A 23,636-nucleotide genomic window follows, 5' to 3' on the forward strand; every position below is an offset into this window, starting at 1 on the left:
GTAAATAACTAGCATCAAAATTTAATTGTTTGTTTATCTAAGTAAAGATGTCAATTTTAAATAAATAAAAACATAATTCCACTTAAGTAGTTAATTCGAATTGATTCCAAACAATTTTTTCGTTTCTGTTTATTATCCATTTTACTACTTTCTAATTATATATATATATATATATATATATATATATATATATATATATATATATATATATATATATATATATATTTGTGTGTGTCTTGTGCGGTGCGGTTTGAACCGCGATTTCATAATTAAAAACCACAAACCGCACCGCATAGTGCGGTTTGATAAAATTATAAACCGCAAACCGCACCGCGAATATCTAAACCACATTTTGCGGTGCGGTGCGGGTGGTTTGTGCGGTTTGATGCACACCCCTACTGTAAACTCGTCCCATTCTATTTTTTTATTAAGAAATATAAAACTAATAATAAAAATAAGTAAAAAATAAATTAGAGAGGGCAATATAGTCTTTTCATGGCGGATAGGGACGAAAAATGCAATAAAATCATACAATGAGGACGGTCTGGGTGCAAAAATAAATAAAAAATAAAAATAAAAATAAAAATAAAATAGTTAGGAACCAAACACGCAATTTGGATCAAACCATACAATTTTATTAATTTGTTCTAAATTATATTTCAAGTTAATGACGGATGGGTCTTAACTCTTGAGGAGTCTTTATCTAAAAATAACAAAAACAATAACGTAACATCAAATTCCATGAAACCAGTATCAAAATGTTGTTTCTAAGTAGATTTAGATGAACAATACTAAAACAAACACCATATCTATCAAAGATCAAATCCTATACCCCCCCCCCCCCCCCATATTGATAATCCTAACACCTTGTTCATTCATCACGATTCACGAGGAAATGATGTTTCTGGTGAACTCTCGAGAGATTTATTTTCATCCTCATTCGAAGACACCACCGGGATTTTAACCGCACTTCTCTCCATCTCTTTCTCAATCTCTTCCTCTCGTCTCAAAGCAGTGAATTGTGTGTCTAATGACTTTGCTGCTCCTAACCATGCTAAAACAATCAATAGTAGTATCCCACCAAGATATGGGGTCGAGTTTGCTAGTGATCCAAAGGTCAAAATCATGAATTGTTGGATCAATGCACCCCCGGATTTCCCTAATGGATTACACACCACATCAATTGCCGCCTTACCTTTAACCTGACACAAAGATTCCAAGAGTTGTTAGTACATGATATAACAAGTTGTACTGTGTTTCACATGAATTAAACGGAACCGAGACTCAAGACATATGACATATGAAATTGAACAAGGAATGATATCAATGGGACAGTGTATGCCATTGTTATACACAAGGGGACAATCTCAATCTCTCATATGTGCAAATGACATAAATACCCTTTTTCATCCTCATCGTCGTAAATATATATTTCTAAAAAGTTTTTCTAGTCCAGTTGTACTGCATTTAGCATGCATTAACTAGAAATGGTACGGTTGTCAATGGGACATTATCGCACACAATAAGGTGGGACAGAGACTAGTTCTCAATCTCTCGTGAGCTCTTCTATGTAAAAAGACGTAAATACCATTTTCAGTATAACCATCATAAATAGCACTAGGAAGGTAAAGATCGAACCTTGGTGTCTTCATCCAAAGGAATATAGGCCATTTCTTTGCATGGATCAAAGAGACTATATTTGGCGCTTTTGCTAAATATGTTTTGCATGGCACCCACGTAGACAGCTGCTAAAAGTGGAGTGATTCCAAACTTCATAAGACCTGGTCCAAGTGGATCGCCGAACAAAATCAAAGAAAAGAATCCAATTCCAGTTAGCAGCAAAACAGTGGGCGTGATTTTGGCTGCAACACCCCATCCATATTTGTTGAAAATCCATTGACTTAATAGCATCATTGTGAACGTTGTTATTCCAGTTGCAGTTGAGAAATCACCCATGAAAGAAGAGTATTCATTCGGACTAGGAAACTGAAAGATCAGAACAAGTTCAAGAACAAATTAAACGAATGATTTCACATTTATAACAAATAGTCTCTTCTAATAAACAGTTTTAATGATTTTAAATAGAGTTGATCACAAAAATTACCAAACATGAGAAGGCCATATCACAAAAGTAAAATGGTCGGGTTTTTTTTTCAACATTTATCACCAAATAACCATCGCGAAGAAAGTGTTTGTTAATTCGTGAAATTGTTTTTCCTAGCATCATATTTAGCAAAAGTGACATTAATTTTCAAGAAAATAATGTTATTTCGTGGAAATATAAAGTCAAATTCGAAGATTTTTTTTTTTTCACATAAGTGTGTTTCTTTTAAATACTATAAACGACTGGGGCAACAATATTGCTACAAGAACATGAAAGCAAACACGTGAACCTAATTTTATTAACATTCCAAATAAATACTTAAGTTTGCTAGTTTCATGAATTCTTCTTTATTTCACGAAAAAATATTGAAAATTTTTGGTTGTTGAAAATTGTTTTCAAATCGTTTTCAAAAAATGGAGCTGAGTTTTCATTTTCAAGTTTCAATAAAAATTTAGAAAAAAACGTTTGATTGAAACAAGTGGAGTTCGCATTTTCCATTTTAAAAAATTAGAAAACGTGTTTGGTTGTATATTTTTTATCTTTTTTGTTTTCCATTTTTTGTTTTTCCAAATATTACAATATTAAACATATTTAAGCAAAAAATAAAATAAAGTTCTAATTAAGCTTATCAACATAAACTTTAATGCATAATTAAAAGTTAACATAAAAAGATAGCATTTTCAAATAAGACAATTTTTATTACTATAACGATATTAATATTGCAAACATCTTTGTGACGGTGTAGGTGGTGGGTAGAGGGTAAGGTAGATATGGGGATTGAGGTATGTTGGGTGTAGGTGTGGGGTAGGGTAGAGGTGGATGTGGGGTGGGGTGGGGTGGGGTAGGGTAGGATAGAGGTGGATGTGGATGTTGGGTTAAGGGTGTAACTCATGGGTGGGTGTGTTGTAGGGTTTATACTTTAGAAAATCAAAACTATGGAAAACAGTAAAAACCAGTTTTTCAATTTACATACAATTTGAAAAAATGAAATTTTCCATTTTCTTAGAAAATTTTGAAAAAATGAAGAAACCAAACGCATTTTCAAAATTTTTGTTTTTCCTTGGAAAACTAAAAAAATTTCCACAATCAAATGCACTCTAAATTATGCGAAAAATTAAAAGATCATAAAATATGGTGACATTGAAAAAACAATTTCAACCAAAGAAAGAAAAAAAAAAACAGATATTTCTTAATATTCTTTCACAAAATAAATGTGGAAAAGGTGGTAATTTTGTGAAATATCATTCCATTTTTTGGCGATTTTTGTGATTAAATCTTTTAAATATATACCTGAGCTTTGAGCTTGGATTTCCATGTAACCTCCACAAGATTAATGCTTATACCATATGCTACAACCAACGTTGCGAGATCCCTAATGTAAGGTGAAGACGCCAAGAACTTCAAACTCTCCATTGTTGTCATGTTCGGTTTTTCCTGCAAATACAAAATCAAGCAAATTAATTAACGGGTGTTTGTTTTCAAGATTCATTAAAAATTGAAATCAAACTAATTAACCCTTTTTGTTACCTTTTTCTTCTTGCTACGTGTAGGAAGTGGAACATAAGTATTAACCCACCAATAAAGACCACAAATTGCAAACCCCATAAGCACGACGATGCTCATCATATATTTCAAAGAAATCGCCCACCCATCGACTCCTGGACCTAAGTGTTTTCTCATGTTCGAGAAGTATTTAACTGTGCGACCAGAGAAGATTAGAGCCACATTTGCTCCGAGCCCAAATAGAGGATAGAATTTCTTGGCTTCTTCTACTGTAGTTATCTGCGTTTTCACAAGTTTACTTTGAGTGTAAAAAATGGCATAAAGCTCAAAAACGATAACCATGAACATCTCCAACACTCCAACCGAATACCAAAACTATTTTTTACACTCATCCCAACACCAATTTTCATCGTTTAAAGAGAATTTGTTGTTTAATTTCTCCAACCCAACACCATTTTATTGTGGGTGAATGGTAAAATAGATATATTTAAGGTTCTGTTTTGCAAACTAATTAAGGGCATTTTTGGAATATTTATAAAAAAACTGCTTAAACTTATCAAAAGCTATCTCAAAGTAGCTTATCAAAAGTTAGTTTGTAAGCTAATTTATAAGCTAAAATAAGCTACTTTTGTGGTGTAACAAAAAAACAAATTACAAAAAACTAGCTTACAGCCTTACATGTTAGTTTATTTTTACTAAACAAGGCTTAAGTTTCAATGTTAATATGTTATATTTATTTGAATGTAAAACCATATTTAATTGTGATATTTGTTACCAATGATATTATATTATGAATTAAACTCATATTAATAGTATATATTATTTTTTAATTATTATTTTTTGAATTTTTATAAATTTAATATTCTTTAAATAATTTAAGATACAATAACATATTTTATAATTAATCTGAAATTAAATATGTAACAAAATGGCCATATATATCATATTTGATATAACATCTATAAAATAACTACTATTTTTTCAGTTTCGATATACAAACTGTGAACCACAAAAAGAAAACTTCAATTTTCTTTTTTTGTGTCTTCGCAAAATATGGTGCAATTTTGCAAAAATAAAATCACAATTCTTTTGTTTTTTTGGGGTGAAAGCATTGATGAAGTTATTTCATAATTTGCAGAATCCAAATTGCAAATTAGATGGCTATCTTGCCTTATATGTGAAATTAGTACTCCTTTTGTTGATACAATCCTAATTTGGTATTTTTGTTATTAGCTAAAAATTAATTGGGAAAATTACTAATCTAACCAAATTCATTAATGACTTCTCACTTTTTAGCAAAAATTTAAGACTTATTTCAAAATAGTCATCGAAACCGTAGGTGGTTAAAATGGCCTACTGTTTCGCCCATTTACCTACGGTTTGATTTTAGTATATAAGGATTTTTTTTCATTTTTCACTACGAAACTGTAGACGAAAAATGGTCTACTGTTTCCTCTGAGAAGTCTACTGTTTCCCAAAGTGTAGATTAAAAATGATCTACTATTTCGTCTAAAAACCTACGGTTTTGGGGTTTTTTTAGGTATTTTGACTACTAATTCATGTATTTTGACTACTAATTCATGTATTTTGACTACTATATCGTACCTAGTATATATTAAAAGAAAAATCTCTTTTAAAGTAAAAGTTAGTGTTTTTTTTCATCTTAAAAAAAAAACCCAAAACCATAGGTTTTTGGACGAAACAGTAGACTATTTTTAATCTACTCTTTGTGAAACAGTAGACTCCTAAGAGGAAACAGTCGACCATATTTTCGTCTATGGTTTCGTAGTGAAAAATTAAAAAAAAATCCTTATATAATAAAATCAAAACCATAGGTAAATGGGCGAAACAGTAGGTCATTTTAACCACCTACGGTTTCGATGACTATTTTGAAAGAAGTCCTAAATTTTGGCTAAAAAATGAGAAGTCATTAATGAATTTGGTTAGATTAGTAATTTTCCCAAATTAATTTTGTTACGGTTGTCTAATAATATAATTTATAAACTATTATAACAAAAATTCAAATCTATATAAAAAAAATTAAATATAATGATATTAGAAAAATATACTCGAAATATTTTTTTTAATTTTAAACATAATATGATATATTGAAAATAAATTATCATTTTCACCAAAACTCACACAATCATACAAAAATGGATTAACATCGTATAAGATAAACGAAATATTCGAAATGTTAGTAAAATACAAATATACACATCTTATTATATCAAAAGATATTCAATCATGAATATTGTCCTGATTGGTCAATATGACCTACTATAACATGTTTTACACATTACCACTTTTTTTTTACAATACTGGTCATAGATTTAATTTCTATTATGAATTTTTTTCAAACAATTTTAAAAGTCCTTCCTAAGTTTTTTGTACAACTTTACTTTTACATGTTTTTTACTTCCTTATTTCCTTACAAATTACTCTTTTATAACGTTTTTTTACACCTTAGCCTTTTATAAATTCGTTTGTATGAAATTAGTTTTTTTATAAATATGCATTTTATACAACTTTTAGACCCCACTTATTTTAACAAAACAAAAAATATTAAAAGAAATTAAGTTTAAAAAACATTTTGAAAACAAAATTATTAAAAAAATGGCATAAATATATAAAAAGAAATTGAACCAAGTTCTTAAACAAAAAAAATAAAACTTTACCAAAATTATACTAAAAAAGGCGGGTAACCTTATGCAATCCAACAACCAGAAAAACGATATAATAAATTGGAAATGAACAAGATTTGATGAATAAGCAAATTACCTGATTAGCGAAACCCCAGAAGAGAACGGAAACCACCACACTCCCCCATAGCTCCGCCATGACATAGAACAAACAGAAGCTCCAAATCCTCAAAATAGCAAGAGGTCCAAGAAACCGAGGACCCAAGAATTCAAGAAGTCGATCAGCAAGAGCTGTTGGATGAAAATATCCACTAAGAGGATAAAAAACAAACCCAAAAGCCCCAAAGAAAGCAATAAAAGGAAGAATCACAGTGTAAAAAAGAGCCTTCTTTGACAACACGTTAGACAATTTTGTGTATAACAGCATAAACCCAATCGCCATAGGCAAATTAACCCATGTTTTCAAAAAGGGAATGATTTCAGCACTTGAACCCTGGGCTGTTACTACTAAAACATCTTTAGTGTCCCTAAGAATTGTGTAATTAAAAAGTATACAGAAGAACATTAACCCTAAAGGCACGATCTTTTTCAGGGTCAAAACTTCGACACCCATAAACTTCGGCGATTCCACATCATCGCCGCCGGGGAGGGCGGCGGCGGAAGCCTTGCAGACATGAAAAGTTCTGCTGTTTTGGGGGGTAATTGTTAAGGCGTTGAATTTTGTAAAAGTATTGAGATTTAGAGAAAACCCATTTGGGGATTTGGGTTTTATAGAATTTGAAAGATTGAATCGTTGTCGGAGACCCTGTTGTGGTCGATTGAAGAGGGATTTGGATTTGGGATTTGAAGGGAGGGATAGAAGGCCTTTTGTTTGTATGAGTGCTTCCATTTTGCTACACCTTTCTCTCTCTGATGAACTCAAATCTGTTCTTTAGAGTGTCGAATTTGATAAAAATCTAAAATGGCATAAAAAAATGGCATCAAAGGGAGGAAGGGTGGGGAAGATGATAAGGACCATAAGGTGCTTTCGGAAGAAGGTTTAACGTAAAAGAAGGAAAAACCCCTGAAATAAAAATGGACTTATGACAAGAAAAGGAGGTGGAAAATATTGAATTGTTGCAAATCTAGCTATGAGAATTGAGAAGTTGGAATTTTGCCCTGAAAAAAACATTTTAAGAAAGAAAAAGAAAATCAGAAAAGAATCTCAAAAGCGCAAAGAATCATGTGATTGGAAGATTGGGCCCAGGAGTTTGGGTAAAGTAAAATGACCTAATTGTCCTTGAAGGTATTTGTGGAATTGTGGGAGTTTGCGTAGTGAAACTCGATCCCCAGAAATCGCATCGAAGTTGGTTTACCGGTCCCTCCTTTTCATTTATTTATTTATTTTTAATTTTTAATTTGGTATATTTTTAATTATAATAAATGTATTTTTCATAAGAGCATATTATAATTTTGGTCCATTTGGTTTATACCAATATGCGCTTTTAGTTTAATTTTTGAGTTTCTGACATGTCTCGTTCCTATAGTTTTCGAGGTTTCACACATCTCTTTGTCTTCCCTCTTTGTAGCTCCAAACACCTGCAACACCTAGGATGCCGCCAACCCTTCACTTCTCTCATCATTATCGCTTGCACCATGCCTTTCTTGATTAGAGTGGTGGGTGTGGGCAACGCACGCCCACACGCGTTATTAGGAGAAAAAACAAGGAAACGCCGTTACCAAATGTTATGGTGGTAACGGGAAGCAACGGGAATGCCTTTAACACGCAATAACGGGAGGGAAGGGCGGTGTTCATTGGCGTTATCACGTGTTACTAGGCACAATAACGGCCCACTCCGAGTAGCCTTAGGCACCATCAATTGGCGAATATCGCCTTCTTTCCTTCCCTCTCTCCCTCAACCATCACCGATGAAGATCAAGGGTGGCATTCTAAGCCATCTCCGCATAACTCATGTTGGCATCTCATTGCAAGTCTAGGGTCACCACCACTCTTTCATTATCCCACCGCCATCTTCAATTGAATTCCCCAAAATTTCAAATGCCATAATTTTTGTTTTCGTTCCTAATCTCCCAAGATTTTGATGACACGTAAGGCTGGGAAGAAGCCCACCAAGAAGGAACCAATAAAAGAAAAGAAAACGTGTGGCTAAGAAAGCACAAACGAAAAATAAAAACAAAGGTCGGGAAGGAACCGCCTAAAGGTCATGTGGTACAATAAGTAGCCAAATATCACCTTAAGGGAGATTCAGACTGTCGTGAGTCTTGTACTTCCACAGGTGAGTTAGCCATGTACATCGCGTTGGAAGGCACAAAAGCAATGTCAACGTTTATCGTCTCTTAAAGAGAGCTTCATATATGTCTTTTTAAATTTTTGTTCTTATGTTTATATTTGTCGATGAAACATACTAGTGTTAGGGTTTCCCAATTTTTATCATTATGTATTAAGTGTCGTTTTCTTTTTGTTTTGAGGAATACCGGCTTTGTAAATTTGGATTATCTTGATCCGATTTGTCTGGTACAAAGTATATGAAATACAGTTATTATTGTTATGTTATTATGTGTAATTACATTTTGTTTTTAATTAAATGCGATTTTAGGAATATATGGTTATATTCGACACTCATAGTAAAAATTGAAATGTCGATGAAACATGCCAACGTTAGGGGTTGATGGTGGTGGGGGTTTGTGAGACTAGTGGTGATTAGTGAAGGGTCTTCTAGTGATGCTGGTGGGCCGGTGGTGATGGTGATGGCTATATTTTATAATTTAATAAATATATAATAAGAAATAAATAAATAAAATGCAATTTTGTCATATTTAAAAATAATAATAATAACAACCAAGTTGTTAGTTCTAACGACCACATGACCACCGGTGCAAGATTTGGAAACCATAAAGACTAGTCATCTCATTTTTTCCGAAGTTAGATCAAATATGCATATTGGAGCAAACCATACGGACCAAAACTATAATTTACTCTTTTTAAATCATTTAAAAATGAATCAATATGAAATTATATTTTTTTATTTATTAATCAAAACAATTTTGTTTTATACTAACTAATATTTCATTCGCACAATTAGAGTCAAATATCTAATAGTTGTATTACAAATTAAACGTATAATTATTTTAGAATACAAAATAAGTAGTCAATTTGACAACTTTTTATAGGCTATGTTTGACAATGAAAACCCAGAAAAAAAATATGGAAAACGTTCTTTTTATTATGGTCAGATTGGTATAAATAATTTGAATAAGCGTAGGAATAAGAAGCAGACAATAAATACGTTTACATTATGGCATTACATTCAATTATATGTAGGTTTGCTTTTCTATATCAATTGTTTAAAAATTGGTTTTTAGCTGAACCGGAATGGTGACCGGTTTTCAGTTCAACCGGTTCGACCGTCGGGTAAACCCGTTTTTATAATTTTCATATTTTTTTTTCTATTTTCATACATACACATACATACATTGTACTAAAAAAAGAGAATATATAGGTCTTTTTCGCTTCTTCGCCAAGCTTTCGAGCAGCTCTTTCAACTGCAGCCTAATCCCCCAACATGCTCAAGAACCGAGAGTCGTCCAGTCCCTGGACAGCCGGAGGGAGCTTGACCACATACATACATAAATCAATAATTTTACGTCCATAAGTTCAAATATTAAAAATACACATAAAACAACTCGTAGATCAATCTAAATACATTAAAAAACATATAACCATAAGTTTTATATCAATTCACGTAAAATAAAATAATGTATAATATCAAAACAAAATAGAGCTTAGATGAATACAGACGTATCAAAAACTTCATAACATTTACCATGAGTTTTTATTTAGAGAAATCTAAATAGATGTGAAAAACACCACTAAAGTTTGTTATGCGAAATATTTTATTTCCATGTGTTTTTATTCAATTTAACCGATTCAACCGGATTTTTATAAAAACCGTCCGGTTCGTTTCAGTTCAAAAATAGGCATAAAATCGTTGTTAGTTGAATCGCTTCCTTCCCTGGTTCCCGGTCCAACCGGTTCGACCGGTCGGTTCAAACCGGTTTTTAAAACATTGTCTATATCCTATATAACTTAAGAAGATTTTTGTTGAGTTGTCGAAAACACCTTATTTCAAGGCCACGTGGCATGTCTAATATGACACTATTTACAAAAAACAACATTTGATAAGGGTCGTTTTCTGACGTATCGATCATATGGGAGAGACACTTCGTTGGGATGTGGTTACGGGTTCTTGTAGCGGTCGTTTTCGACTGTTCATATGTCCTTCAATTTATTGTGCCTTGAAACTGTATTGTAACAGGTTGGTTGTTCAGCTGCTTAAGAGCTGGTGCTTATTCTCTATATAAATGACACGGGAGGTATGCCAATTGTAGATGTAATTAGTGTGTTAGATATAATTGTTAGAATTGTTTTAGTGTTTGAGATGTGTTCACAATATCAGTTGATTAGTGAGTTGAATATTGATACCGATGGATTGAAGTTCAAGGAACATGTTTTTTATGGAAGCAACATGTTTATTTGAAGTCGTCTGAGTTGAATAATATTAATATGGTATTAATGGACGAGAAGGTATCGATCTATCATGGATAAGTTTTCTTTATTTTCTTTGTATTGGTATTGTTATTAAGCGCTGGTTGTTTTTTGTGATAATTTCAAAGGAACTATACCTCAACTACCATCAATAAGGCTTTAATTCGTAAGTTTGAAGGATTGTTGAAGGAGGGGATTATGTATGCTTTTTCGAATTTCTTTATTGCTGATAATCTTGCCCGTTTGAAAATGCCAAATCACATATTTAAATTAAATTTTCACAAAGACGCGTTTGTTAAGGCCATCACATGTGGCTTCTCCCATGGTGTGAGCTCTTTTTGTTTTTCCAATTTTGGAGACATTATTTCATGTCATGATGTGGAGGAGTGTGCAATTGGTAAGTAGGAATTTCTATCAAAAACAAACATGCTCTTATACTTGCGTTGTTTGTCCTGATAATTCTGAATTACTTGGCATTTCGTTTTGTAGATGTGATTGGTGTAGTGACATGGTATATCTACTTCATGCTTAGCATGAAGGATGGTCGGTCTGCTAAGAGGGTGTCGTTTGAATCACAAGATCATGAGTAGGACAGAATTATGTAATTTTTCTAGGATAGATCTTTGTAGGTATGTGAATACAAATTGCTTTTTGTTGTCCAATATAGATCATATTTAATGTACTATGTGGGATGAACATGAAGAGTCTAACACCCGGTTTTTTAATGCAAGGTACACCCAAAATTTTCATTTTTAAATTTATAAATCACCTCAGTGTACGCTTGTATTAACAATCCAATACAAGAAGTTATCAAAAAATGATTGCATCAAGGAAATTGATATTGCCATATTTATACATATTTTTAGGCAATATTTAAGTACATTTTTATTAATATTTTGGTTATTTGCATGGAATAATGATACTTATAAGGCTAAAATGTATTTTGCAGCCAAATAGAAGACATTTTGAAGAAAAGGGACTAAAAGCGTCAAAGAACGGAACTTTGGAGGATGAAGACTTAAAAGATAAAAATCCAGCAAAAATTACGCTCTCACGACATGAGTATTGAAGGCTCACGACGTGAGTTGGGACATTCCAAAAGATAAGCATCGCGTAGAGAAATCCTTGTCAAACACGGATACTTACGATCTCACGACGTGAGACACATAAGCTCACGACGTGAATGAGGATAATTCAGAAAGTATAAATAGGACTTGATCCCTACGATTGAAAAAGGTTGGCTGACTTGGAGAAGTTCCAGAAGTCGAAAATCACAGAAAAAGTAGGCCTAAGAATTGTTCTTTACACCAAGGAGGAAGAAGAAGTCATAATTTGATATTTAGTTTTGTACTTTTAAACATGCTTTTTATTATGATTTGTGTTAGCTTAATTGTTAGAATGTCCAGCTAAATCTAGCTGCTTCTGTTAGCTAGATGAAGTTGGAACTCATGGTTTTAATATATTAACTTAGACTTTACTTGTTGGTTATGTCTTGTGTTTGATTGGTATACCTAGCATGCTTGATTTGATAATTAGATTGCTTAAATTTCTTATTCTATGTAGTTAATGACCATTATTCTGTATGAATTGGAACACCTAGTAATTTATTGAACATTAGATTATTAGAGCTAAGATCGAACCAATCTTAGTTAAGGAATTGAATTAATAAATTAGGTTGTGCTAGAGAACTCATGTTATGACCATAATTTGTGTTTGTTAACCCAATCCTACATAGCTCCAATATTATTCAACAATTGATTCTGTGTTAAATTATGTGTGACCATACATAGATCTACATGAATTAATTGATATTAGTAAATTTAGAATTGAATTGCTAATAATGTTTTAATTGGTAACCAACAAGAGTAGTCATAATTAACTTATAAACCATTGAGGGAAGGTGGATTCGAACTAACAGAAGTGTTTTGTTTATTGATTGAATTGTGTTAAGAAATTAAGTTCATCTAAACTTGCAAAATTAGATAAAACCACTACTTTGCTAGGAAATTAGGTTAATTTAATAGTAGGTAAATTAATTAGTTAAAACGGTTCCCTGTGATCGACATCCGACTTACCCAAACTAATCTATAATTCGACTTGGTACACTGCCTAGGTGCATTTTAGTTAGTTAAGTTAGTTAGGTTAATAATTTAAAATTAGGGGTTAGGGTTTGTTTTGTGTTTGAATGTCAAATTTATGCCCTAAAAATGCGATTCATCTATTGCATGTTAGTTGAATGTGCTTAGAATTGCTTTAGAAGTAAACCCCAATGAGATTTTTGGCCAGATTCCTAACCTGTCATGTTCGATTTTCGCTAAGGATTACGAACTCACGACGTGAGACCTGGGAATACGTCATCTGTTTTTCTGCTAACCCATTTAACATATGGAGTGCTTTTTTTGGTTTTCTTGTTTATTTGTTCTTGCAAAAAAATGGCTTCCAGGGGTTCAAACGAACAACTTCAAGGACATGTGTCATCCCGCCATGTTTTGTACCGACTTCCTGTGGACGTGTCTACCACTGTGCTCACTAATTTCACAAACAAATTAGGGTGGTTACATAACAGGGAATTTGCTATTTCCCTAAGGATTGACTGGGTCCGGTTTGAGCAGATTGGGTTGATGGAGAGAATGGCTCCATTTTTAACAAAACAATTTTTTGTGGACGATTTTTCTTTCACTTGTAACGGGTGGAGGAATTTATTCGCCATCCATAGGCCGGTTTATCAAGAGCTATGTGTTGAGTTATTTGCTTCTGTCTCCTTTGAAGCAGCTACTGTTGATCCTTTTTACCCAAGGGCACTGGTTCTCCGCCTGGGTTGTGAGTTCAGGGAGTGCAACCTCGCAGAGTTTGCATGGCGGATGGGAATATATGAAGAGCAGGAAACCCGGTTACCAGTATTTGAGCTCTTCATGAGGTCTGCAGCCCGTGAGTATTTACCGGGTGCATCTGGATATGCTTTTTGGTGCTCGATTGCAAATGGTGCTTTCCACTCGGGTGTTTCACAGGAAAGCCATATTAGATGCCCGATCCACCGATTGATCACTTTTTCAATCAACCATAAGCGACATGTGGACAAAGTAACAAGTTTGAATCTCTTTTTCTTGTGGAGCATGGTTACGCCCGGAGTTTTCTGCAACATTCCCTATCATCTGGCTAATTATTTGGGTAGCAAAGTTGCCATCTCATGAGCCTGTAGCCCTATCAAGGGGGGTCATTTTATTACCCTTCTTGCCGAATCGTATGGCCTTCTCGCACCTCGTTTGACCAGGACTTTGACACTCAAGCCGGGAGATGATCTTCCTATGGGTTTTTTGCAGTCCATGCAAGTGGTTATAAATAATGGGTCGCATTGGAGTATACCGCAAGATGATGATGCTGAACAACCCCGCAAGCAACCCGAACAACCGAGGGAAAGAGGAAGAAGTAATGTACGAGGGAGAGGAGATAGAGGACAACCGGTGCAACTAAATGCACCCATGGGAGGAGCCAACTTTGGGGGAGACATGTCGGGATATTTTGATCATTTATCTTTAAGTGTCAATTGGATTGGTGGGACGGTAGAAAATATGATGCGACATTTGAATGTAGAGCAGCCCCCTCATTTGGGAAGTCATTATCCAATTTGCCCAACATGGAGTTCTTATCAAAACCCGAGAGGAGATGGGGCTGGAACAAGTGGAGTGAACGATGATGAAGATGATGATTGATATTCTAGTTTATTTTAGTTTATTTTAATTTTAGTTTTCGTTTTTAATTGTTTTTGGTGTGTTTTGGGATTGTAAGACTATTAAGATATTATGTTATTTTTCTCCTCTTTGGTTGTTATTTTTCAGATTTGCTAAGAATCGCAAGAGAGGAATGTCGGGATAGGAGTGTGTTATTGTTTAGCCGCGAGTGTTTAAAGTCGAGAGTCGAGACCCACTATTTGAAATAAGTGTGGGATGAGTCAAGAGAGAAGACAGAGTTAGAGAAAGAGTCAAAAATAATGAATTTAGAAGAGTCTTAATGAATTAAGACATTGGTTGAAGTGCACGAATTTAAAAGAAGAATTGGCAGAATGGTATTCTGTTTGCCCAGTTCTCACGTCATGAGACATTAAAGCTCACGTCGTGAGCTCGTTTATGAAGGTTTCCAGATTGCGCATATTCGCGACCTCACGTCGTGACCCTTACATCTCACGTCGTGAGTCTAAAATTTTCACGAAATTAAAGCTTTTCATTCATATTTATTATATGGGTCACCACCATGCAATGTGGCGTCTGCTTAACAATTGGTAATTTTAGGTCGAAACACGTCGATCAAACCACCGCAATAAAATTGTTATATTATAACCAAGGAATAAAACGATGGAATAATATATATATATATATATATATATATATATATATATATATATATATATATATATATATATATGACACAAAAATTCATAGTCACTTACCGAACACCCCAACTTATTAAAAATATTGTCTAACGATAAGAAGAGTTACAAATATCGTGTATTGACACCCGAATTGAGAATAGTAATATGTGTCAAGTAAAATATATATATATATATATATATATATATATATATATATATATATATATATATATATATATATATAAATGTAATATCGTCTAGTCCACAAGAATTGAGATTTGCATAAATTATTAATACTAGCTATGCACTCATTATTACCTCCATGCACGTATAAAGTTTCTTGGATAAATCTTTATGACTAACTGTATAATAATAATAATAATGGAGAAGGAATCATCACAAAACTTGGTTGCATGCAAAACCCTATTCACCTCCACAATTTCAATTGCCATCATTTAGTTGTGTACGTGAATGCATTCTCAAATACATAGCAATACTCTCCTCTTAAATTACCACCAAAGGTTATGTACCTTTTGTCATCAAATACCTTAGCCATTATGAAGAATAGTTTCCTTGCACCTTTTCTTCTATTTGACTATGTACAACATGTATCCTCAATTAAGCAACCTTATTCTCACCACACAATAGAGAAATTTGATAGAATTCAAGAGTCAATATAAACCCAAGACTTGTTGCTCAATTATTGTAGCGAAACTCACGTAAACATCCCATCGTTCTACCTTTTTTTTCTGAATTTATAATCCTCTAAAAGAACACCCGTTTGGAGGCATCATACTCAAATATTCCAGCAAAAACAAAAGCATGCAATACCCTTTTATTTCAATCCTCTGTTCCAACAATTAAACTAGTCGATAATACCGTTGGGAAGCTGTCAAGAACGTAGCTGCCTTCCTCCTTTTCTTTTCATTACCAGCCATGACAGCAAGCAGAAAGTAGCGAGAGGCTGCCAAAAAAAGAGCCCATCGCCACCCCACTGCCACCGGTAAACAGCCTTGTTGTTCTCGGTTTCTTTCTCCTTCGACCAAGCTGAAAAACGGGAAGCATCCTCTTGATTAAAAGTTACCAAAACAGCCCCGGATCATCCCTTGCGGTTTACTACGAAAAGCTTCTAAAAACCGAACTGAAATACACAACGAAAGTGAGTCTTTATGGCCCCATTTTCTTTAAGTTTTATAAACATTTGGGGGGAGATACATACATGTCATGCATGCTAAATATGAAATTTTATTATCATTATATGATACATACTCAACATTATTTATAATGGGTTAGCACACGACACTTTAGTTATATTGAACTAACATGCAAATGAATATATGAAATTGTTACATGCATTATAAACTAATTTTCATATTATATTATGAAGTAATAAAACATTCGTATAAAGTTATTATTCGTAGATATAAATATATGTTCTTGGGTATTATCCTTGTGTCATAAGTCTATACATGAGATATTTAAGCTAAACAATAGTCTTAGAATGGTCTCTAGTAGGATAATACAAGAAAAATATGGAATTATGACCTAATTTGTTAATATAATTATAAGCAAGGTCAAAAATGTAAATATAATAAGACATAACTAGATTTACATATACATAAGGATTTAACTAGATTAATATTATGTATATATGAAAATAATGAGCTGTATATGATTAATTTTATATAAAATTGATATTTTATATAAAATGGAGTTTATAAAAAGGTCTTGTAATATTTTATAAATATAAGTAGTTTTTATAAAACATGATTATTTTTATATAAAATTGCTATTTTATATAGAAATGGAGTTCATAAAAAGATCTCGTAACATCTTATAAAATAAGTAGTTTTTATAAAATATGATTATTTTTATATAAAATTGTTATTTTATATAAAAATGGAGTTTATAAAAAGACCTTGTAACATCTTATACAATAAGTAGTTTTTATAAAATATGATTATTTTTATATAAAAATGTTATTTTATATAAAAATGTAGTTTATAAAAAGGTCTTGTAACATTTTATAAAATAAGTAGTTTTTATAAAATATGATTATTTTTATATAAAATTAATATTTAATATAAAACTGGAGTTTATAAAAGGATCTTGTAACATTTTATAAAAATAAGTAGTTTTTTTATAAAATATGATAATTTTTATATAAAAATGATATTTTATATAAAAATGGAGCTTATAAGGAGATCTTGTAATATTTTATAAAAATGAGTAGTTTTATAGAATATGATTGTTTATATAAAATAAGATATTTTATATAAAAAGAAAACTTATAAAAAGGCTATTAACGTTTTTAAGGAAACACGGAATGGAAGTAATATTTTTATGCCTTCAATGATATATACATACATATTTACATACTCTTAAAAGTATATGTATAATAGTGTATGTACAACTACATATATTGGAATGTGACGACAAAGAAATGCAAATATTGTTAAGGCTCGGAATACAAATAACAACAAAAATCCTAGACTTAACAATTTAAGGATATCCTGTATGAGAAACACTTCATCGCTAAGAACTCAAAAACTTAGTACAAAGCCCTCTGTGCTATAACTGTTAATCCGAAAGGAACGTGGAACATTAGTATAGATCTATAAGGGTTGACAGCCCTGCCTGCGGTTGCTAGCTACAACCATCGTCTGATGAGTCAAAACAGGCGTAATCGTTCAGTCACTTATATATTTCACGACGTCGATGAAGCGTCGTGATGGTCACAGTACATCTGCTCACCGTACTACTTTACAGAGGCTTGTGCGTCCATAGTTCGGTTATAGGCTCATACTAGAACCATAAATTTTAATCTAGAAGTTTTATCGTTAAAAATGAACTTTTGAACAAAATGGATAAGTGTTGAAAACATTATTATATATAATTCGTATCTATAATATTTTCAACCTGACAGTTCGAATCATGATTCCTTGGTTATAAACAATGAACCAACACATTTTACTTGCATGGGATTACAAGTGCGAACTAAATACATATTTATAATCTTAAAAGGTCACAAATGTATTTTCGATTATAAACTATTGGAGTCTAAACCTATAAAGCTCACCAACATTTTTGTTGACGTATTTTTAAAACGTATGTATCTTCAGGATCGTAAAAGCTGGAAGAATGTCTGCAGGTAAGGAGGATATTTCTCCTTAAATAAACTATTGTCTGAGTAACCGGACCTCTTGATATATGCTTTATTGAACTTGAATTATGTATTAGTCGTCGTTTGGGTTTTACTAAACAATGTATTTCTTCTTTTTCATACTTTGGAAGAATGTAATGTTATTTGAATCCTGTAATATTCGATGTATGTTGTTAACTATGAACCAACGTTTCACGTCGCAACCTTGATGATTCCGTCATCCGTCGGGGTGTGACATATGGGTCACCACCATTCTTCTTGGCATTAGTATGGAGATTATTATGACTCATTTTCTCTACCATGCAATGTGGCGTCTGCTTTCCCACATTGTTCATTACGATTTGAATATTTGCAACACATTTATTGAATATTGAAGTTTCGAGTCTATATTTTGTCGGCATATTTACATATCTCACGTATTCAAGATCCAAGTTCCTTACCAGAAGAGTCCGTATTCAAGATGCACGAGAATCCACACTTTTGGAGTTCGATCACGCCAATGCTATCCTAGGGGAGTCTGGTCCTTTTTCTTCCTTTTATTTCTTTTAAATTATTTTATGCATACAATGAGGGCATTGTATGTAATAAGTACGGGGTATGGGGTAGAAAAAGTAAATTGCTAGAAATTAGAAATTTTAAAAAATAATAAATTTTAATAGATTGAAATAATAATCTAATAATTAATCTAGTAATGATAATTTGAACTTAAGTTGCTAGTATTATATGCGACGATCCGATGAGAGCTCAAATGTTTAATTGAGCCAACATATGTTATAGTATATTTGTGGCTTCTCATTCCTAGTGAAAAGTCATGAGTTATGAAAAGGTAATCTGGTAGTTTATATGGCATAATAAGTTTTACAGCCTAAACCTGAAATCCATCCAGGAGAGCTTATGTAGTCATTGCACATAGAGTAATACCTTTAGCCAATAAGGGTTGAAGTTAAACACCCTTGCTTAAGCATGTAGGATTTGAGTGAAAAAGAAAAAAGTGAGATACATGTTAAAAAAAAGAGAGAAATTACCGAAAAATGAAAAAGTTGAAGAATTTTTGGAGCAATCAAAGTAAAAAGTATGAAGATCAAAGATCAAAAATTCTGAAGAAATTAAAACATCGGGGATTGAGATTCCAGCATTCTCTTACGCAGACAACATCGGGTTCTGGGATCATTCTCTTTCTATTTTCGAAAACATTAACACACGTGCATTAATATAAGATTGGACACAAATATTTCAAACCATTTATTTTTAGAAAATATCGGATTTTCTGGGAATATTCGCTTCACTTTTACAAGCAAAAGATAACCTAGGACAGGCATGCAAATATTCACAGTTTTAGAACGAGACTTACAAATTATATTTATAGAAAACATCGGATTTCCTGAAAACACTATGAGAACTACTCTAAACAAGTACAAAACCATTTTTACAAAAATGCTTATGAACTCACCAACTTTTTAGTTGACGCTTTTCAAAACGGCTTGTATTCTCAGGGATCCAGTAACAGGTAATAAGCTCGGCTAGGAAATCAAGTTGTGCGACTTCAAGAAATTTTACTTTCTTACTTTTGTGTAACTGATGAACAAGATCAATATGTAAACTATGTAAGTGTGTATTTCCAATGTATGATGTTTGGTTGTTATATTTCATTCATATTCAATTGTTATGATATTGTACATGAAGTCATCCGCCCCCGGACGTTTCTGCCGTCCCGGTTCGGGGGTGTGACAGATTGGTATCAGAGCATTGTTTATAGTGAACTAGTATATCTAACCATACAAGATATACAACTATAAATACAATGGGACTAAAAACACTCTGACTAAAAGTATACCTTAAGAATATAAGTATCTTCTAAAAGTATACATACTTGCTAGAACCGTATCATAATAAGAACAAAACAAAAGTATTTAGATGTTGAACACTACAGTCAAACCTGGGCAGTTATGTAATCATATCTGGGATAAATATAACCTGATCAACTATATTTATTTGTGATACGACCAACATGTGCTTGGGAGTGAGGGTAACGGTGCAACGAGTCTAAAACTCACCAACCTTACATACAAAGGAGCATTAGAACCAAACCTAAATTTTAAAATACTATAGGAGTATTTTATGATACAAACAATAACAACAAGTCTAAAAACTTATCGATTTCGTACATCAGGAAGCCCTAGGATCAAACATGTAATGCTATAGTAGCATTTTAGAATACCATATGACCTCCACACTTAAATCTTCTACATGTATCTCATACCTCCATTCTCGCAAAGGCAACATGGCTGAGCTTCACCCCAAAGACCCCTACTACCCTGCGGTAATAGCCAACGAATGGGTCGAGGGAGAACCAGAGGAAGTGCAAGGGGAGAACCCAGAAGTAGGCCCCAAGGAACACCAAGTAACAGACTACGAGAGATAGGACTCTGATGAGGGAACAGACGTCGGAGAGATCCCTAGCAAGTCTCACCCTTCGGGAGCAATACCGAACCAGCAAGCAGCACAGGAGGACCTTACCAACCAACTACTCCCTCTAGAGGAAGAATTGATCACCCTAAGGCGACAACTCATTGAAACTGAGACTAGGGCAGCCTTAGCAAAGCGGAGAGCGGAAGAGGCCACTCGTGAAATGAGCGAAATGGTTGGACACCTTGTACGCTATTTAGGCATATGAGAGTCATTACACTATTCTCACTAAGTCCTAGGTTTACCATGTAATTCGTCACAGCTAGTAGTAGTAAATCAAGAGAGGTACGCCCTACAAGAACTCACGTAACCTGAGCCAACTTAAGGATCTGATATCTATAATCTATTAGGGTAACTTAACATTTGTACAATACCTATTTCTACATACTACCATTAATACATCATAGGGATGTAGGTCAAGACAACGAGAATCGTGCAACAAAACATGTGATTTATATGCATACATGCATAAGTTCATATATATAATCATAGATGAGATACGACTAGAGATAACCAAAGTTACTCACGAACCTGTTTCTCATCACGCAACAGAATCATGTCTTCCCATGGAAACAACCAGCTAGCCAACGAAACACCAATTCTGCAGATAGACCCCGCAACCTTCCAAGCCACTGTAACAGCTTCCGTGACAGCTGTCATGGCACAACTTAACGCCAACAACCCAAATGGAAATGGAAATGGTGTCAACAATTCCAACCGTAGTGACAACTAAGGAAACCAACGAGGGACAACTTACCAAGACACCCCAAACTCCAAACCTAAGGTCATGAAGCGAAAGCTAGGGAACAAGAAAGGAAGCAGTTCGACTCAAGGGCTTACCAAAAGGCAACAAGTTGTAGCAGCCCCTACCCCCACTGGCCCCCTACCCCAGCACCGAGAAGACCATATCATGGAAACCTCCCGCTCTGCAGCAAGTGCAGCTACCATCATCATGGAGTCTGCCGGTAATTTCATTGCAATAGGTGCAACAAGAAGGGGCACACCGCCCGCTACTGTAGGGCCCCGGCCCCATGTGTCACTCCAACCCCCAACCCAGAAGTAAGCCCCATATGCCACACATGCGGTGAAACGGGACACTTCAAGAGGAATTGTCCAACAGAGAAGAATGACGGAGGACCAGGAAGAGTTTAACAACTGGACGTGAAAGGGACAACGAGGAACCCTACCGAGATTTTCGGTACGTTCCCAAATCACTCAGTCTAACTTAGTATAAATGTAGGCCGTGTGTAATTAAGATTCTACAAGCTTAGAGTACGTAGTTCCGCCTTAATTCCTGTTTCTTGTCTAACTGTGGATTTAGGGCATGACCACTCAGTCTACAATCTTTTAAATCTTGAATTATATACGCCTAGGCTATATCAAACCATCATAGAGAGGTCTAATAGAAATCAGACTACGAAATCACATCGTTTATACCAAGGCACTCATATTGCTAGGGCACCCAAAAAAATTCAGAATGATGTAACCACATTAGGAATACCAAGGACGAAATTGGTAACATTACAAACGTGTACATAGAACACACTATCATTTCGAACAACCATCCCTTTCAGATCAATTCAACATCTATTACTATAAGGAGCCCAACGGTGTCAATTGACATGGGCTGACTTGATCCTCACCATACGAAATTCATGTGTCAACGAGGCTCTTTGCCTTGACCAATCGATTAACGAAACCCCTACTACTTGTAACGACAATCCTCGAATTATCCCGAGCGTCTAGACCCTTAGGTACCTGTGCAAGAAATACCACGCTCTTTCCTAGCCCATAATAGGGATAAGAAACAAGAAGCAAAGGACACTGAGGTTAACCTAGAGATTTATAACCCCCCTAAGATGTTTCCAAAGTCCTTTCGGAAATATCACCTACATGCCAAGTTGAGTTCGGAGATCGACTCAACTCATGGAGCCATTCTCGTAGCCAGACCACCAAGGCCACTTAGCACCAACATAAACACCGAAGGTATCCGGTCGATGGAACGACCCAGTAAGTATGAGAGTTATCAAACCAAGAATTGAACCTTAGAGAACGCCTATCCAACTCATAAATAGGAAAGGGTAAGTGTCCATAGGACCACTGACTACTAAGAATCAATCGAAACCATCCTCAAGGATCGATATCCCCTATCCCGAATCAAAGATTTACTCGACCCACCCTCAGAAACAAGATAAAATCGACCTCCGACTAGTTCAGAACCTTGTAGTAAGAAACTGCCATGCCAACTTAAGAAATATGAGGCCAACTATACAGCACGAAACTTTAAATTTAGTGACAATACTGTTCGCCCTAAGGTTTAGAGGCACTACTTTTGGGGCGTCAAATACATGATCCTCATTAACCGTGACCATCCATTCACTTCACCATATAGGACGCAAAGTCATAATACCTCTGTGTTGGGCTGAGATGACCAACACCCAACTAACCAAAGGAGCAAGGTCAAGGGCCGGTAGCAAAGGTCCACTAGATCACTAAGCAAGGACTTAAATTCTCCTAGGAACGAAGAGACTAGACAAAACCAAGATACCCACACCTTTTCCTTAGTACTTGAGATACTGCTTTAGAATGAATTTCGGGACGAAATTCCCTTTAACGGGGGGATGATGTCACAACTAGCAAAATTAGGTTAAGATGTGAGTTCCTGTACAATATAATCTCCTTGAGTAACCTTACAAAATCTCATCTAGCGAAATTCAAAACTTCAATGCCATTTAAGTTCATACTTTCATATATTGTGATTCAAACCCAAAACTCGATCCAATAAGCCAAACCCAATCATTTTTGGGCCTTAACCCATAAATTCTCAACCTAAAACCCTTATTGGG

General features: G+C 34.2%; 1 protein-coding gene across 1 annotated transcript; it reads right to left on the reverse strand.

Moving 5' to 3' along the window:
• Positions 1-837: 837 nt before the first annotated feature.
• Positions 838-7,398, reverse strand: LOC145108125 (plastidic ATP/ADP-transporter-like). Its single transcript, XM_079045121.1, has 5 exons — positions 6,389-7,398; positions 3,632-3,886; positions 3,395-3,538; positions 1,639-1,986; positions 838-1,202 (listed from the first exon to the last, which is right to left on the reverse strand). Exons 1-5 carry the CDS (start codon positions 7,136-7,138, stop codon positions 879-881), a joined length of 1,821 nt encoding a protein of 606 aa, XP_078901247.1. The 5' UTR covers positions 7,139-7,398; the 3' UTR covers positions 838-878.
• Between the last annotated feature and the right edge of the window lie 16,238 nt (positions 7,399-23,636).

Source organism: Lactuca virosa, chromosome 4 (genome assembly GCF_052849685.1).
Source record: "Lactuca virosa cultivar CGN04683 chromosome 4, Lactuca_virosa_CGN04683_v6, whole genome shotgun sequence".
NCBI classification, from domain to species: Eukaryota; Viridiplantae; Streptophyta; class Magnoliopsida; order Asterales; family Asteraceae; genus Lactuca; species Lactuca virosa.